At 39.1% G+C, this 18,791-nt stretch overlaps 1 protein-coding gene across 3 annotated transcripts in view; it reads left to right on the plus strand.

Annotated features, from left to right (window-relative positions):
- The window catches only part of LOC131522822 (uncharacterized), a 31,829-nt gene extending 22,938 nt beyond the window's left edge, over positions 1-8,891 (plus strand). For 2 of the 3 annotated variants that reach the window (XM_058748600.1, XM_058748601.1), the window contains exons 3-4: positions 2,446-2,549; positions 7,626-8,891. In XM_058748600.1, the coding sequence (XP_058604583.1) occupies positions 2,446-2,549; positions 7,626-8,701 (1,180 nt within the window). In that variant the 3' untranslated portion in view covers positions 8,702-8,891. The remainder of the gene's footprint in view (positions 1-2,445; positions 2,550-7,625) is intronic. The other variant, XM_058748602.1, reaches the window with a different exon arrangement.
- Positions 8,892-18,791: the final 9,900 nt, after the last annotated feature.

Below are 18,791 nucleotides of genomic sequence, written 5' to 3' on the forward strand. Positions count from 1 at the left end.
CTCAAGGCTCCCTCCTTGCCATCTAAGCCCCTTCAGGAAACATCTCGCTTAAATGGCAGGGCATACACAGCAGCAGGTCAGGCTGTCGCTTCGTCGAGACGGTGGTCGAGAAATTCAGGGAGGCGAAGGCGCGCTCGGCGGCCTTCAAAACCTTCATTCCAAGAAGGTCCAGGTCTGAGCCCGAACAACGCAGGGATCCTGGCCCATCTCCATCTGGGGATCAGAGATGGGCACAGAAGGCTAGTGTCGCGACTCGTGCCCCTCCCCCGCCTGCGGGTAGGGCTAGAGGGAGGTGCAAACGGAGGTAGGCAAGACCTGAGGGAGGTGATCCAGACGAAGTGTTCTCAACGCTCTCGTCCGGACCAGAGTAAGAATTGAACATCTACTCCCTTTCCTCGGGGGGCTCGTAAAAACATCTGCCCTTATCTTCTCCTCTCTAATTCCCCTGCAACCACTGTTTTATTCCACCTGACCGAGGTTGGGTGGGGACCAAGATAGAAACCTGTGCTTTAAAATCATTGCAGTCTTTATGCTGGACTTATGATGTTTTGGTTAAGTTCTATGCTTCATAGAAACTACCTTACTGATGGTCCGGACCCGACTCTTCGGATTTCGCCTCCGGGACTGATCTCATGCGCAGGAACCATGGATGGGTGAGTACGATCCAGTTCTACTATTTACTGGTATTTATGTGTTCCACACTGGCAACACTGCAGTTCCAGGACCTGCGGGTCTTTTTACTTCAGTTTCTTTGGTTTGAGAAGGTGCATGGCTATCTGAGGATATCTATGTGCTAGCTTAGGGACTGCTCCCCTTCCGAGGGTTTTTAAGTAGCAATCTCCCTGAGCCCTTGCCTAGAGTGTGCGTCTCCCCTGCTAGGGTTTAAGTAGAGCACACCAAGTGTTTTGCGATCTTTCTAAAATCCTGTATGGTATGGGTTACGCGCTGCGGCTTCGTGCCCTTTCTTTGAGTCGGTCAGGTCCCGGTTTTCACCTTGGGCCCCACTCTACCTTTGTATCCCCAGTGATACTGACTTGAACAGGGTGTTTCTACCAAGGATCTGTTGAGGCAATTCCTTCAGCGAACTCATGCAGAGCAAGCAGTAGCCCCTGGGTGACAGGCCAAGACCTAGTTACTATCCTAGGCGCTTGGTCATATCCCCTTAAAGGAATCTCTGCTTCTGATTCCAAGCCTTTGAGCTCTACCCTGGGGCCAGGAGGCCCGGCCCCTAACAGGTAAGTTCTGGCGTATGCAGCTCAGGTTTTTGGCCGAAGGGGATAATGTCACTGACAGCCGTCGAACCGTCCCAGGGGCAACTCCCTTAGCCGGGTAGAGTTGATACTTAGTGCTCGCCTTTTTGTGCTTGGCTTGCACTCCCCTCAGCATGGTGGCGTGGGTATTCCGTTCCCCATAGCGGCCCCTAGAGGACGCAGTTCAAAGTTCCCTCGAAAGGGAACGTCTCAGGTTACATATGTAACCATGGTTCCCTGAGTAGGGAACGAGACACTGCGTCCTCTAGGCTCTGTGCCATGCTTCGGACGCAAGCTTCAGACGAAGAAGTGAATGACGTTTTTCCCGGCGCCCCTTTATACTGTGGTCGTGCCGGTAGTGACGTCATAGGCTGTCGCCGGCCAACATGTGGTGTTTTTGTATATATGCTTCAGATACGGGTCACGCTGACGTTGTTCCCCATAGCGACCCCTAGAGGACGCAGTGTCTCGTTCCCTACTCAGGGAACCATGGTTACATATGTAACCTGAGACGTTCTCAACTATGTTATGAAAAATGTAACAGAATATATAATTTTGCTTTGTGTAATATGTGTGTGTAAAATGTAATTCTCATTATATACAATCTATCTATACATTGCATCTAATTTGCATATTAATGTAATAATTGACCAGATTTTCATGATAATATCTAATATTTCATAGGAATATTGAAATATAAATTTCTATCCCTATTCATTTGTTGTCTCCCAAAATGTGTAATAAACATGCTTTAAGTCCTGGTGTCCTTTACAGTGGACATGTATGAAATTGATGTATTGTTATATAACAGAAGGTCATATTTTGATTTGAAACCCCTTAACATTTTCCTGAGATGCTGATTTATCACAAACAATTAAAAAAATAAGTCAAATTTAAATGATAATTTCAAAATAATATATTTCCATAAGAGTTTGATCAATCCTTTAATTAATTTCAGCCATTTCTAAAGACTAAGAAGAGGGTGTGGTCGTAGTCAAACCTCCAAACATTTGGTACAGTATTTGTGAAAAGCCCTGAATGTGCTCTTTTCAGGATATCAACACTTAAAACTGTAACATGTAAGATCTCAGAGAAATTCACTAAAATGTAATGTCCTCTACAAAGAAAAGTCTATTTCTGGGTCCCAGGAGGATATAACCGGAAAATATTAAATGTGTATATATCATTTTTACAGGTGTGATCTACAAGGCGTTTCCATTGTTATTAAAGAAGAGATGGTAGCAGAATCAATAATGGAGGATACCACTACAGAGGAGAGCACTATGGTCATTAAAATGGGTATGTGTTTTGTTTTTTGTTTCAGTGACCTCTCTAATAGGGATGGGCAAATCGATCCTGAAGTATCAATATATTGATACTGATGCAAGTATCAAAAGCATTGATACTCAAATAAAAAGTATCCATACTAAGGTGTTTTTATTTACCAGTGATTTTATTTAACAAAAAAATAAATAAATTGGACAAATAACCTACGTTAGCAAATAATTGTGTAGGAAGGAACTATTTTCCTGCTCATCTGGACACACGCAGATGTTGCAAGGCAGAATTAATCAATCACAGAGAGTGTTTACTCACTTCTGACAGTGCATTTAAACAGAGCTGCATTTCCCAAAAGTAGCCTATCTTAAGAAAGCATTGATTTATTTGGGAACGGCAGCCCAGAACAACGCATAAAAAAACAAACAAAAAAAAACCCACATGTTTGAGTTATTTCACGATAAACAAATTGAAATTGTAGCCTTGCTTGTGCAGAACATTTATTTAAATTTGAACGTTAAAAGTTCATATTGATCATGTTCTATTCTGTAATGTTAAGCTAAATCTTACACTCTCAGAATAAAAAGGTTGTATTTTATGCATGCAACAGCCTGTCACTGGCAGTCATAAGCTCACAGTAAACATATTTTAACCATGTGTAAACAAAAACCTAACCCAATAAGTTGCAATTAAGGCATATTGAATGTTTAAATGCATTTCAAATATAAAGTTAAGTGGGTATTATTACCCATTTTACTCTTAGTAATTTAATAATTTTCGTATCCACAGGTGCTGGTCATATAATTAGAATATCATCAAAAAGTTGATTTATTTCACTAATTCCATTCAAAAAGTGAAACTTGTATATTATATTCATTCATTACACACAGACTGATATATTTCAAATGTTTATTTCTTTTAATTTTGATGATTAGAGCTTACAGCTCATGAAAGTCAAAAATCAGTATCTCAAAATATTAGAATATTTACATTTGAGTTTCAATAAATGACCATCCCTTCAGTACAAATTCCAGGTATCTCTTGTTCTTTGAAACCACAATAATGGAGAAGACTGCTGACTTGAAGATGAACATTGACGCCCTCCACAAACAGGGTAAGTCACAGAGGGTCATTACTGAAAGGTGTGGCTGTTTACAGAGTGCTGTATCAAAGCATATTAAATGCAAAGTTGACTGAAAGAATAATTTGGGTAGGAAAAGGTGCACAAGCAACAGGGATGACTGCAAGCTCGAGAATACAGTCAAGCAAAGCCGATTCAAACACTTGGGAGAGCTTCACAAGGAGTGAACTGAAGCTGGAGTCAGTGCATCAAGAGTCACCACGCTCAGACGTCTTCAGGAAAAGGGCTACCAAGCCACTTCTGAAGCAGAGACAACGTCAGAGGTGTCTTACCTGGACTGTTGCTCAGTGGTCCAAAGTCCTCTTTCCAGATGAAAGTAAATTTTGCATTTCATTTGGAAATCAAGGTCCTAGAGTCTGGAGGAAGAGTGGAGAGGCACAGAATCCATGTTGCTTGAAGTCCAGTGTGAAGTTTCCACAGTCTGTGATGATTTGGGCTGCCATGTCATCTGCTGGTGTTGGTCCACTGTGTTTTCTGAAGTCCACAGTCAACGCAGCCATCTACCAGGAAATTTTAGAGCACTTCATGCTTCCTTCTGCTGACAAGCTTTATGGAGATGCTGATTTCATTTTCCAACAGGACTTGGCACCTGCACACAGTGCCAAAGCAACCAGTATCTGGTTTAAGGACCATGGTATCCCTGTTCTTAATTGGCCAGCAAACTCGCCTGACCTTAACCCCATAGAAAATCTATGGGGTATTGTGAAGAGGAAGATGCGATATGCCAGACCCAACAATGCAGATGAGATGAAGGCCACTATCAGAGCAACCTGGGCTCTCGTAACACCTGAGCAGTGCCACAGACTGATCGACTCCATGCCACGCCGCATTGCTGCAGTAATTCAGGCAAAAGGAGCCCTAACTAAGTATTGAGTGCTGTACATGCTCATACTTTTCATTTTCATACTTTTCAGTTGGCCAAGATTTCTAAAAATCCTTTCTTTGTATTGGTCTTAAGTAATATTCTAATTTTCTGAGATAATGAATTTGGGATTTTCCTTAGTTGTCAGTTATAATCATCACAATTAAAAGAAATAAACTTTTGAAATATATCAGTCTGTGTGTAATGAATGAATATAATATACAAGTTTCACTTTTTGAATGGAATTAGTGAAATAAATCAACTTTTTGATGATATTCTAATTATATGACCAGCACCTGTATATATCAACCATACTGGCCATTAAAAGTATCGGCATTGTAGCAAAAACAAAATAAGTGGTATCACCCATCCCTACTCTCTAACTGCACAGGGCTGGTAGGGAAAAAAAAAAAAAACATATGGCAAAAAATGTAAGCATTTTTTTTTTGTTGTTCTTTCTCTGAACGTTTAACCGATTCTCGATTATTTTTTATTTATTTTTTTAACTAGTCAACTTGAAAATGTAACTACAGCATGATTCATGTAACTTTTTCTTTATTAACCCTCTAGTTCAGGGGTCACCAAACTTGGTTCTGGAAGGCCGGTGTCCTGCAGAGTTTAGCTCCAACCCTAATCAAACACACCTGGGGCCCGTTTCAATAAGGAGGTTCAGCCAACTCTGGGTTTAAACTTGAACTCAGAGTTGACTTACTCTGAGATGGGAAACTCTGAGTTTTCGGTTGCAGAACAGCTGAACTGAGTTAGTTTACTCAACTCAAAGTAGGTTGACTCTGAGTTAAGCGCGTGCACCACAACTATGAAAAGCCATGATCAGCGGAGCGCCGAAATTACAATTCACCGTGGCAACAGCTCCCGCCAAAAAGACGTCAGGGCGCGTCCTTCTGTCAATGCGTAACTTTAATTCTTAATAACTGTCAATAACTTAAAAACTTTTATGATATCAGAGGTAAAAACTCTAAATTATTGAACTAATATTCATTTTAATGGTATCCCATGACCCGAAAGAAAAAAGACAGAAAAAAGAAACAAGAACGTGGCAGCAGCTAAAAATGAAGTATAAAAACACAATTCAATCAAGGTAAATCTTTAAGCATGTAAGGTGCATGGGTGTGGGCTAAATGACTTTAAATGACATTTGACATTAAATATCATCCAGTGTCTATTTCAATGCGCTGCAGCTTTTTCCACATAGTCTAAAACACTCTTTTCACATAGGATAATTAAATATTCTCTAATCCAACCAGTTACATTTCTTAATTAGAGTTATGAAATTAACTACTGACTTGTACTCAGTAGACAGCAAGAAGGCAGAGGCTCCCAAAATGGGAGAAGAACCTGCACCAGCACCACTGACAGATGAAGAGGAGATGGTCAAGTATTGGAAGAATTTTCAAATCCAAAAGGAAAAATAATAGCTGTTGCTTTTGTATTTGTAGGGAATAAAGATGTTTTATTTAACAGTTGTGGTGGTGGTTACGGCATATATCTCGTATTACCCTTGCATCTGGCATCCTTCCATTCCATGCAGTAGGCTAATCTGATTCATTTTCAGAAGGTGCGATGATGGGAATGAGTGTGTCATCAATGCATCCAACCACACCGGAAATCCTGAAGGAAATTCTAATTATTGGGTTACTTTCAGAGGTTGCAGCAAGATGTTATCAAATGAACGTCATTTATCAAATCAGCCTCATTTAAACCAATTTTTACACCACTGACTTACAGTCCTGTGAAACTCCTCTTTGACGGATTTGTGCCCAGAAAAAAATTCTCAGAATGAGAGTGAGAGGGATGCACACTTTCCTTAAAATCTGCATACAGTGGACTTATAATGTGCTCTGCATCTCCGATGTTTTAAAGTGCATTTTTCTTATTTTGCAAATTATCTGCCAATGGGGTAAGAAATTAAAAAATATTATTATTTCCGTTTGCATTAAGATTATTTTTCTTACCCTATGGCGGACAATTTTACTTGTTTTACGTAAAATGCACTTAAAAGGAAAATCCCCCAGGAAACAAGAATAAATATAGACCATTTTTCATCTATAAAATGCATATTAAGAATTTTTAGATATTTGTACTTGAAATAAGACAAAAATACTCAGTAAGTAAAGCAATTTTGCAGCGTGAATGAATGAATAAGGTATTTCAACTTTGCTAACACTATAAAAAGGGGGAGGAGACCGAAAGAAACTCCGGGTTTACCGAAGAAAACATGCTCCCGACCAGGTTAGGTTCACAGAGTAAGTTACCACGGTAACTGACTCTTGATTATAAGTTACCTCTCTTTTAGAAACGGGCTTGACTTACCCTGCTTTCTCGGGTTTGACAAACCTCACAAAAAAGTCACACCATGGCATCCCAGTCATCCCCATCTGTCCTATAACTTGGTAATAGTGCATATGGTTATGTTTGAGACTGTAGGTGTCACCACAGTGCTTCTGGAGGTATTGACAACCTGTGGAGCTATATTGGTCTGGGCACTTTATTTCTAAAAGTCCATAGCTTTTGTTGTAGCCATACTGAAGGACTTTCCTGTCAGGAGATGTACCTTAATGAAGGGCATGTAGAATTGGTTTCCTGTGATTTCTGTATATTGGGCTGCAGCAACTGGCTCAAGCTCCAGGCCTTTCTTCATTGCTTTGGTTTGTAGTGTTGTCTTCTTCCTCAGCATGCTGATGGCAAGCTGCTCGTAGTCTGCTTTCCTGGAGTATGCTCTCTTGAAAGAGGATGAAGTAAGACGAGGAGAGCGGACACAGTGCCAGATGTTGTTGATGCTCTGTTGTCTGGGTTCTTTCTCCAGTGCCTCTGATTCAGACTTTGAGACCGTCATTGCATTGTAGGATTCCATTTGGTCTTTTGTTAGGACTGTAAAGAAGGTGACAAAGGGAAAAGTGGAAAATCATCAGTAGGGTTTGACAGGGAGGATCTTGGCCAAGTGTTGTTCAATAACGGGAGCTACACAAACGCTCAAGAAAAGGAAAGAAATATTGCAATGTTTGTAAGTTCTTTACATTGTGTTTATGTCCTTAATAAAACACTACTTTTAATCTTTTCCTCCTTATGTTTACAGAGTGCACAGATGACCAACCCGAGATAGAAGAAACACGGGTGGAACTGCAAAGACTGAAGACTCTTCTTGCTCAAAAAGAAAAAGAAAATGACTTGCTAAGGGAGAAAATACGAACTCATCAGGCTCTTTACCCACTAACACCAGAGACCGTAAATGACAGCAGTGTCCCTAACTACTTCAAATACTGCACTGGGTTCACTTACGATGAATTTAACGAACTGTGCAGATTTTTCACACTTCCAGAGAATGAAACAGTCCCACAAACACACATCCCCTTGACATGTGATAAACTGAACAGCCACATCCGCCATATGCCTTTACGTCAACAATTTCTACTTGTACTTATGAAACTAAGACAAAACTTCGACCTGGAAGAGCTAGCTTTCAAATTTCAGATTGATATGCAAAGTGTTAGGACTTTATTCGGTTCATGGATTGGCTTCATGTATGACAGGCTTGGTAATCTCTCTGTTTGGCCACACAGGGACATCATTGCAGAAAACATGCCCAACGACTACAAAGCAGAGTTTCCAACAACTTTTGCAATTCTTAATTGCACAGAGATAAAGATAGAGAAACCTAGCTCACTGTTAGTACAGAGTCAGACTTGTTCTAACCGTAAGCCTACTAACACACTCAAGTCTCTGATAGCCTGTGATCCTCATGGCTCCATTATGTTTGCATCTACACTATACACAGGATCAATTTCTGACCAAGAGCTATTTAGACGGTGCGAAATCAAAGATCTACTGAAAGGTCTGCTTCAGTGTGGCCACCTTAAGAGAGGTGATGGGCTGATGGTGGATAAGGGGTTTCTCGTTGAGAAAGATGTGAAAGAGCTTGGCCTTCAACTAAACATTCCTCCGCTTGCAAATCTTCACATGTCAGTCCCAGATGTTCAGATAGCAAAAAAAATAGCCAAACACAAAGTGCATGTAGAAAGAGCAATAGCCAATGTCAAAAAATTTAAGATAGTGTCTGGTAGAATCCCTAATTACATGTTAGAAAATATAAATCAGATATGGTTTGTGGTGTGTATGTTGTCTAATTTCCAGCGACACAGCATTCAGGCATAGGTTGCTGAAGAAACCGCCTAGGGACAGCAAAATGCTGCAGTTAATTCATGGCCATGATTTCTCTCTGCCTGTCACGCAAGTTATTATATTAAATGTACATCCCATTTTTAACCTTTCAAATTCTTGTTATATTGTGAATGTTTTTCTTTTGTAATAAACTGTGGCTGGCTGCAAATGATAATAATTCAGTCTTAATCTGTATCAAGTTTTAATGTGTATCACTGTTTTACCTGGTGGCTCAAACCACTTCTAAGAGGATACTTTTCCTGACATATTACATCTATTGGTGGCCTACGTAGCTCATAGGTGTCCCTGTCAATTCTATCAATAACTAACAAATCCTCATTTGCCACTTCAGACAAAGCTGTGCAATATACAAAATTCACATCTACTTGTCATAGAAGTCCAGATTACTGGTACTCCCAACACCACAGTAAGTTACATGGTTTATCATATTTGGTATTTCTATCATTATAAATCACCTACCATTGCTGTAGTGACAGAAGTTGGGTTTCCGTTTTCGGTTTGTAAATTCATGCCCACCACAATAGATGTTACGGGCAGCAGTTTAATTTTTATGCCTCTTGGCTTAGGCTTGTGGAGGACTGAGCTGAGAAACTTCAAATTTTTGGGGCTTTACAGAGGTCAAGGGTATAGATTAGACCAAAGACATGGGCGCAGAAACCTGTGGAGCTAACCAGATGTTGTTACAGCACACTATAGGCTAATAATGTTATGGTAATTAGCTAACGCTATCTAGGATGACTTGCTGAATGTGACGTTATAAATGCATACTGCTTTTGCCTTTTAATTATTGTAATTAGGGTTGGGTATCATACCTGTGCCAAATCAATACTTTTAAAACGATACTGGTGCCTGAACCAATACAAAAACAAAAAAGCCACAAAATGACAATGGATGACATTAAAAATTGCTTTTTTATTGAAGAAACAAAACAAACAAAAAACTTTAAATTGAACAGTATATTGTTAAAGTATACAGAAATATATAAATAAATACAAAAGAAATTGACAATAAATTCACACAATTTTGTGATTTACAATTCAAAATGTAATTTCAAAACAAAAATAGATTATCATGTCTACTTCAAATTTCTTTTGAGAGAAGTACTATTATTCATCACAGAAGTAATAGAACTGATGATGTTCCAGGAAATCCTTAATATGGACAAAGGCATTGGACGTAACCTTGGTTCCCATTGCGAAACATTCACTGTGGGAACTCCTCTCCTTCTCGGAAATCCTGAAACCTTATAGAATAATGCCAGCTTAATAAACTAGCAAAATGTGGCTAATCATGCAAATCGCAAACAAACACTGACAAGCCTGTAAGCAGTATATAATGCGGCGAGAGCGACAATTGCCTCAGAATCTAAGACTGAACGGTGAACTTCAGAGTGTCTTGTTCCCGCTCTCCGGGAGACGGAACCACATAAACCTTTTAGCATTGATGGTAGACTCCCGTTATCTGTGCTTCAGAAAATTCAAAACTTCTGACATGGGACAGCTCATCGGGTCGATATCTCTGTCACAGCACCATTTCACAAACACTCCCCATTAAGACCCTCACAGACACCTTGTAGAAAGTGCAGGAGACTCAGTGAGCGTGTCAAGCACATGGGAAGGTATGGTGCTGCTTAGCTCCTCTAGGACCCCTAAAGCAACCACACACGAAGGCTCCACATCGTGCCACTTGCTTGAGACAGCAGGTCCCTCCTGAGAGGAATTTGCCAAGGAGGAGCCACCAGCATCTCCCTTAGGTCTGGAAACCAAGGTTGATCCAGCCAGTTTGGGGCATTGAGGATCACCGACACTGTCCCTTGATTTTGCATAACACCAGAGGCCAAATCTTTACCAGAGGCATAAAGTCTGGCTCTCGGCCAGCACGACATCAGAGTATCCCCCATCAGCAGGGAGTTAAACAGCGAAAAGAACAAGAGGCAGTGTATTTTCTCACTCGTTGCGAACAGATCCACCTCCTCCCTCATGAAAGAGGTACCAAATCATCCGAACCGAACAAAGATGCAGCCTCTACTCCCCATGAGAAATTCATTTCCTCAACAGCATGTTTGCTCCGCGGTTTAGGAGACCGGGGATAAGTGCTGCTCTGATGGAGAGTAGATGAAGAGCCACCCATAATAGAAAACTCACAGCCTGCTTTAAAAGGGCTCTGGCCCTTGGCGGTTTACGTATGAAACCACAGATAAATTGTCACAGCTGCGGCAGAAAAGCCACTAGGGCTAAGGACACCGCTTTCAGTTCTGTCAGGACCACTATTGTCAAAATGATGGACACTTAGCATACAGTTTGGTTTGGTGGTATGGTTCTGTTCTGAGCAAAAACTCCCTGCCCATCCATGCAGCCTGTCATGAATGAGCAGGGAGAGCAGCAATAATAACCCCCCTAGGGTAAACAGAACAGAACAAGCAGATATCATTAATGTACTTAATTATATTTAAGTGTAACACATTATTCAAGAGAAAGGAGTCTGATTCAACAAGGAATATCAGAAAGCCAAGTCCTGACTGTGGCGAAAGGAGTTGGGGATGGAGGAGGGTAATTTGCTCCTGAGCAAGCAAAAAAGCTGCAGAATAATACTGAATGGAGCATATATAGGAATGCCGTGATAGGTGTCGTATTCCTATAGGTAGATGTGATCAGCTGAGAGTCAGCTGATGCAAGCATGACTCACGGGACCTGCCAGAACTAACGCTCTATGCTTAATTTCTGAGAGGTTTATGTGCCACCTGCTCTGCCACGCTGACCACAGACCTGAAGTCGGTACTGCCAAAGTTCCTTTAAGGCAAGTCATGTCACTCGGCGGCCATCTTTGAAATGCCTCTCGGGCATGCGAGTGCAGCTCCTATCTCTTTGAATGGGGAAACATCAAATTCTCCAAAACTGTTGACCAAGCTTACGATTAAATTTCATCACGACTTTACAGATTTGCGATTGGCTCATTTATTCCAAAGTCTGGGCTTTGCAGCCATTATTAGCATTGCATTTTTCCTCATGCAAAGTATATTTAACCATGGGCACTTTTTATCCTTGTTTGTACTAAACCCATCTGATGGGTTTGCTGCCAAAAAGCTCTTTTTTCAATTTGCATCTGGCCATAGAAGCCAGGGCCATTTGAAGTTCCAGTCGTGTCTGATAACTTAATATGCTGGAGTTTGTTTTTGGATGAGCGAGGAGAATTTTTCTTGAAACCCTCCCGAACAACATGTGCTGATGTAGGTGCTGTTTGATATATATTTTTAGGCTTTCTGACCCTGAGACTCAACAAATCTCTGCAGTTCTCCAGCTGTGGTCCTTGAAGAGTCTTTAGCCGCTCAAACTCTCCTCCTCACCGTGCATTAGGACGATATAGACACACGTCCTCTTCCAGGCAGATTTGTAACATCTTTAGTTGATTGGAAGCTCTTAATTATTCCCCTGATGGTGGAAATGGGGATTTTCGATGCTTTCGCTCTTTTCTTACAGCCACTTTCTATTTTGTGAAGCTCAACAATCTTGTTCTGCACATCAGAACTATATTCTTAGGTTTTACTCCTTGTGATAGATGATTAAGGGAATTTGGCCTTTGTGTTCCTCATATTTATAATCCTGTGGAACAGGAAGTCATGGCTGGACAATGTCATGCTCCTAGTCACCCTGACGTGCTAAAAAATGGGAATATAGCTCAGAGATATTTTACTCACAAGAATTTCTAGGGGTGCCAATAATTGTGGCCAACATACATTGGAGAAAAACATTTATTTCATCATGAGATTTTCTCCCCACTTTCAATTGTTTTACTTCAATGAAAGGTTAGAATTTTTGTGAATTATTTGAATGAAAGTTTAAAAAGATGCAGATTTATTTTTACAGCTGCCTTTGCTCATATTTACCAAGGGTGCCAATATTAGTGGAGGGCACTTTAAATACACATTTATTGAAAAACTAAGTCAGTGATTCTGATAGTGTTTAGGCCAGCAGAGAAGGCTTTGCTGGCCCTGATGGCCCACCACTGGCGTATACATGGTTTTGCATGGTAGTCTAAAGGTGTGAGTGCCTTCATGGTGCATTCAGGGCATCTCGTAAATTCAGTAATCTTTTCTCCAGTGTCCACAAGGCTTTAACTAGACTGATGCAGCCCTGCATCAAAATCACTATTTCTAATAATATCTTAGTGATTATACAATGTAGAAACATGGTACAAACACTTACTGATTCACTGGCTCTACTTTGTTTCATCTTCTCGTGAGATCATACGTGACCCTGAGATGACTTGAAAGAGAGGTTGACATGCTTGATTGTTGGATTCAAGTGTTTATCTACATTTCTAACCAACTGACACTCAAAAATTGTGGCACATGTCTGACTGGTAGAATTTCTACACAATTCAACAAATAAACAAACAAATTTGATTCCATCAAAAATGTTCTACGGCATCATTCTAATTTCAGATGGATTTTCTTTCTGTTTTTCAATGCGAAAGTATTGAATATTCACCCAATGTGACTTTTTTTTTTAAGTACAAAAAATACATTTTGGAATAAACACTTTCTCAGCATTAAGATCACAGGACTCAGTTGGGGTGGTACCAGATATTGCAGTTGCTGCATCGCACCATCACCTCTTGGTTGTGTGAGGTCCTGCAGATACAGTGAAGTGTGGCCCGTTCAGGTTTTGCCCATATTTGTTGGTATGTAAATACTGGAGCCTTTTTGTTCTTTGAAGCTCTGTACAGTGTTCATCTCATTTTTCTTTCTTGAGACTGGCACTCCTCTGGTTTGACTTCATCACATAACACCGCTGCAAAGGCCAATGGAATAAATCCACAACTGCTGGATGACTGATGCTTTTGTATGGCTGGCTTTCAGATCTCAAACTGGGGTGCTTGTGGACAGATCAGCCAGGATAATCTTTGCTCTGTTTGCTTGGTATGTGTTCAGGCTGTCACATATGCAAACCTCATTAGGTCCACAGAAAAGGTTGCTTGCTGTGATCCAGTGGTTGTCATTTATGTTCATTACTTACACAAATGGTGTCTGGGTGTCTCAACCCCTTGGTGAAGACTAGGTAGGATTGAAATGCATCTATATGAGGGAACTTCTGAGAAATGTAAAAAGAAGCTGCATCCACTTCATCGCTGCTGAGCCAAGTTTGTGGGCGCAGGGTGCTTAACATTTGTTCTTGTTTGATCAGTTCTTCTTTCACCTAGTGGCTTGGATAACTTCCTTTGCTGAGTGATGTCTCCAAAGTGGTCCATAGGACTTTCGCCTTTGTGCTCTTTGCAGTTTCCTCCATTTCTATGAGATAAACACCATGAAGAAACATTTATTTTATTTTTGGTCATTTTCCGTTCTTATTCATAAATCGGTAGAAAATTACATGGACAGACGAGTTTATTTGTGGAGCGATCTGGATCTGCGGTTTGTCTCATTTTATAAATCAAATTACATACATCGCTGAGAAAATGGATGCTAAATGACTACAAAAGCACTGCACAAAACCGTGCAGCGCCAAAAACCGCAATAATGGTAATCGGTATTCAATTCACTTATATTTATGTATGATACACCGTTACTACTTGAAACTATCATAGTTAATGAAGCCTAAGTGCCACCTACAGGCCGAAATGGTGACGTGAAAGGACTTTATTATATTACCATTTTTGATAATTATGCAGCATTGTGTCTTATGTTCATCAAACCTGCATTTATCTGATCATAAATACAGAAAAAAAAATGTAATATTGTAAAATATTGTTACGATTTAAAAGAATGGTTTTTTTCCATTTTAATATACTTTAAAATAACATTTATTCCTGTGATCAAAGCTGAATTTTCAACATCATTACTCCAGTCTTCAGTGCATGATCCTTCAGAAATCATTATAATGATTTATTATCAAAGATGGAAACAGTTGTGCTGCTTATTTTTATTTATTTGGAACCTTTTTGGAAGTTCATTGATAAATAAAAAGTTAAAAAGAACAGAATTTATTCAACAATTTTAGGGCTCTCAAGTCTCACGCATTCACACGTGTGGCTCCGCCCACCTTCAATTTCATTGGTTTATAATACAGCAGAGCTTATTGGTGTAGACCTTTGCGCACGAGCATTCTTTTATATAAGTTTTTATGAATGATCTACGCTGTTTGGCTGTACTACAGACATATTAAGTGCTAACAACAGCGATTTTAGTTCGAATCAATTAGCAAATGTGTTTTTTTAGAAACTTATGAGGAATTAGTTCAATTAAGTTCCTATCAAACGCTTGGTGGCGGGTCTCCGAGTACTTCGGGCAGAACAGAGCTGTGTAATATCAGTGGCTGGGGAACAAATTATTAATTCGTGGCCATGATATAGTCCTACCTATGCTACAAATAGCCTCACCTATGAGAAATATTAATTATGTTTCTGTGTGATGAACGTAAATAGTGGTCCTCAATCTCAGCAGGTGAGTTGCACATTAAATGAAGTCAGATATTATTGCACTTTTCACTGTACACGAAGCAGACATACTTTAACATTGAGCAGTAGTTCAGTAAGACACAGGACAAACAGGACAAATGGTTTTATTTTAAAGAACAACTGCAGTGACAAATAAGACAATAATACCAAATAGTCCATCAGCGTGACAGTTCACGCTGATGGACTATTTGGTATTATTGTCTTATTTGGGTTTTATGTGTGGATAATGGGAATAAAAACCTTGCTGAATCAATATATATGAGCATATCTCACGAGTAGAAGTGAGATATGGCTGTATATCGCCACGGCTGTGGTTCGGTAATCGTAGGTAACACAGTGGCGATATACAGCCATATCTCAATTCTATGAGTGTCATACTGCGTTTATACAACAGTTCAACGGCAAGAGTGTGTAAATAATTTAGAAACAACAACGGAGTATCTTTAAATGCCCCCTTTTGTGCAGAACTACTTTCTTCCGCCACGGATTTAAATCTAAAGTTTAACAGCTGATGGTCTCCGTTACTAACTCCAAAACATCACTTTAGAGCTGGTCACGAAGGAACTTTGAGTTGCTTCATTGAAAGCTTTGCATTACTGTAGTAAAAGCTTGCTGTATTATGTAAAAATTGCATTATGAGAGAGAGATGGACTGAGCGACTGTGATTACAGGCATCTCATTCCCCCTACGTTACTTACAATTAAGTTTGAATGTCCACTGATGAAAGCCTCATCTTTGTCGTAACGTCAATATCCTTTAATTGATTTCTGATGACAGCCTCCTCAGTGCATTTGTTAGCTGTGTCAAGCTGTTGTTGTAAGTAAAAATATCTTCCGTTTAGAAAAGCGTTTATTTTTCAAAGTAAAAGTCTTTACTGCAGCGCTGACTCATAAAAACAGTCTGTTGTGACCATAATGGCGGAACAATGTAACTAAAATCACCATCACGAACACACCACCATGTCTCAGTAAACACTAAATACTATTATTATTTGTATAAAATACTAATAATTGAATAATCATATTTAATAAACAACAACAACAGCCATCATAAAAGTTGCTAGGCAATTCAGTCAACCGTGAGCAAAGACACCGCGATACAGCATTGAATTTACAAAAACATGATAAACTTTTGCCAAAACTATTTGCTCTGGAACAAATAATAGTTTAATGAGACCAAAGACTGCCGTCAGATTTACCCAAAATGAATTTATATCTCGTGTTTAACCACTATAGAGGCATCAGAGCCAGCGGTAAATCTCAGAAGATCTGGCCGCGGTGAGGCGCTCTCTGCGGGTGTAATGAGCGCTGAACCGCTGGAGATCCTGTCTCCGAAACGTTGAAGCTAATTTTCAAATAGACCTTATCTTTATTAACAAACCGCATATTTTAAGTCCAAGCAAGCACATTCTCGCCTAAAAATCCTTAAAACTGCATTCCGTGACACAAAACAGTATTATTTTTAAATTATAGTGGATTTGGGCGTCCGCCATGACACTAAATAGACCCGGCTACAACAAGCGGAGTGATACAAAATTGTGAAAGGGCGTTCCTGTAGCTATAATACCAGTACAAGATCTCACGGTTCTCAACCAATCAGATTTGAGAACCAGAACAAACTGTTGTATACATATAAATATATATATATATATGTATATATATATATATATATATATATATATATATATATATATATTTTTTTTTTTTTTTTATATATATTTATTTATTTATTTAATTTATTTATTTATTTTACATTTGAGCCCCTGCCCTTGAGGAACTCTGCAAGTCCCTGGACAGCATGGCAGCAATGGACCCAAGCACAGACAGTCAAGACAAAGATGCTTTGGAGGTGAACTTGACTGTAGCCTATACTGTCTTTTTTAGTGTGCACTTACAATCGCAATTAAGTTTGATAATCAAAAATATGTTATGCCAACAATACACATAATAGGTTAAGGCATATTAAGTCAAGTCAAGTCAAGTCACCTTTATTTATATAGCGCTTTTAACAATTAAGCATGATAATTTAATTGATCTCATCTATTGTTCTATACTCATTTCCACACATGCTACATGCAACGCATACACATGGCTGGAGTATTTACAATCCAAGGATGCTACATACTGTTTCACTTGCACACACTTCTCACTCCTTAATGCTGCAAGACAGTGTGTTTACATCTTTAAATAGATACTCGGACCTGTTAGCTGCAGGGTTAACATAAATGATAACTGGGAGCTTAGAGAAATGTAGACTGGAATACAGGAAAAACAGAGGTAGCCTACGATGGTGAATCAGAGAAGTCCGTTCCAGATGCTGCACATTTCTTTTCCTTAGCTACTGGAGAGGCTGTATATATATATATATATATATATATATATATATGTTCACCACAAATGGTTAAAAGTGCACAGTGAGATGCTTCAGTCTCAAGTTAGATCTGTCAAAAGCAGTTGGTCTCATTGGAGCACTGAAGCAAACCCTGAAGCAAAACTTCATCAATCTCTGACAGCTATCTAGAACACAAACATCTACAGTTGGTCACAAAACCTTTAAATTGCATGTTTACTACCCAGTCATGTACTGTATGATTGGAGAAACAGAGCGGCATGAGAATAAATTTGTGCTTCATTCTCTGAAATTGACAGATTTTTATACAATATAGACCATCATCTTCTCATTTTAATTTTCCAATAAAAGATTATTTTTGACATAATTTGTTGCATTTAATTACTCCTTATCAGATTTTGACTCGAAGCTTCGAAAAGGTTTTCTCCCATCACTAGCTAATATCTCACTATCTAATAAAACTACTGAGAATGGGTAACAAATTTCTATCTGGATACTTTAGATCGGTCTGGGGCTCTGTGCCCGTTGACAGCAACATTAACTTTGCTCAAAAAAGTAGCCCTGTGTAACATATAGACTACATGCAATAAATTATTAGTTTCTTAAAGAGTTCACATACACATCAAAATCTTTCTTGAAAATAAAAAAGGAAGGTTTTCTGTGGAAGTTTACATTTATGAATGTAAAATTTGGCAAGAAATAGCAATAAATTGATAATAAATTTAAAGTGAGAGGGGTCTAGATTCAAGGAGTAGCCAAAAAAAAAAAAGATACAGAACTTTGGACATTTTTTTATTTATTTTTTTATACAAAATTGGAAAAGTCAACCCAGAACACTTTACAATAAGCACAGTCCCAAAATAAATTATTAATTGTTTCTTCAGAAGACAAAAGGAGCATTTGGGGGAAATATTATTATTAAATTTAGCAAGTTTAATTTACTGGGTAGCAATTATGGATAATTTTAATAGAGACTTCAACAACTTTATTAGATAAGAAGAATTTTTGTCGAAGAAGCCATGCTATAACTAAATATGTTATTCCAAAAACTCACACAAGCAGGTAAAGAAATCTGAGATCTATTGATAATTGAACGAATGTATTTGTTTGACATGGTATTGAAACGACTTTGGTCAACAAATAAGTTAGTGTTATCCAACATAGGAGAGTCTAAAGAACCTTTAGGGCCAGACTTGAAAGGGTTTCTGTGTGGAATGTCAATCATCTGTGTTCCATCACGTGCTGTTTTTAATGGAACTCT

The sequence above is a fragment of the Onychostoma macrolepis genome, chromosome 17 (assembly GCF_012432095.1).
Source record: "Onychostoma macrolepis isolate SWU-2019 chromosome 17, ASM1243209v1, whole genome shotgun sequence".
NCBI classification, from domain to species: domain Eukaryota; kingdom Metazoa; phylum Chordata; class Actinopteri; order Cypriniformes; family Cyprinidae; genus Onychostoma; species Onychostoma macrolepis.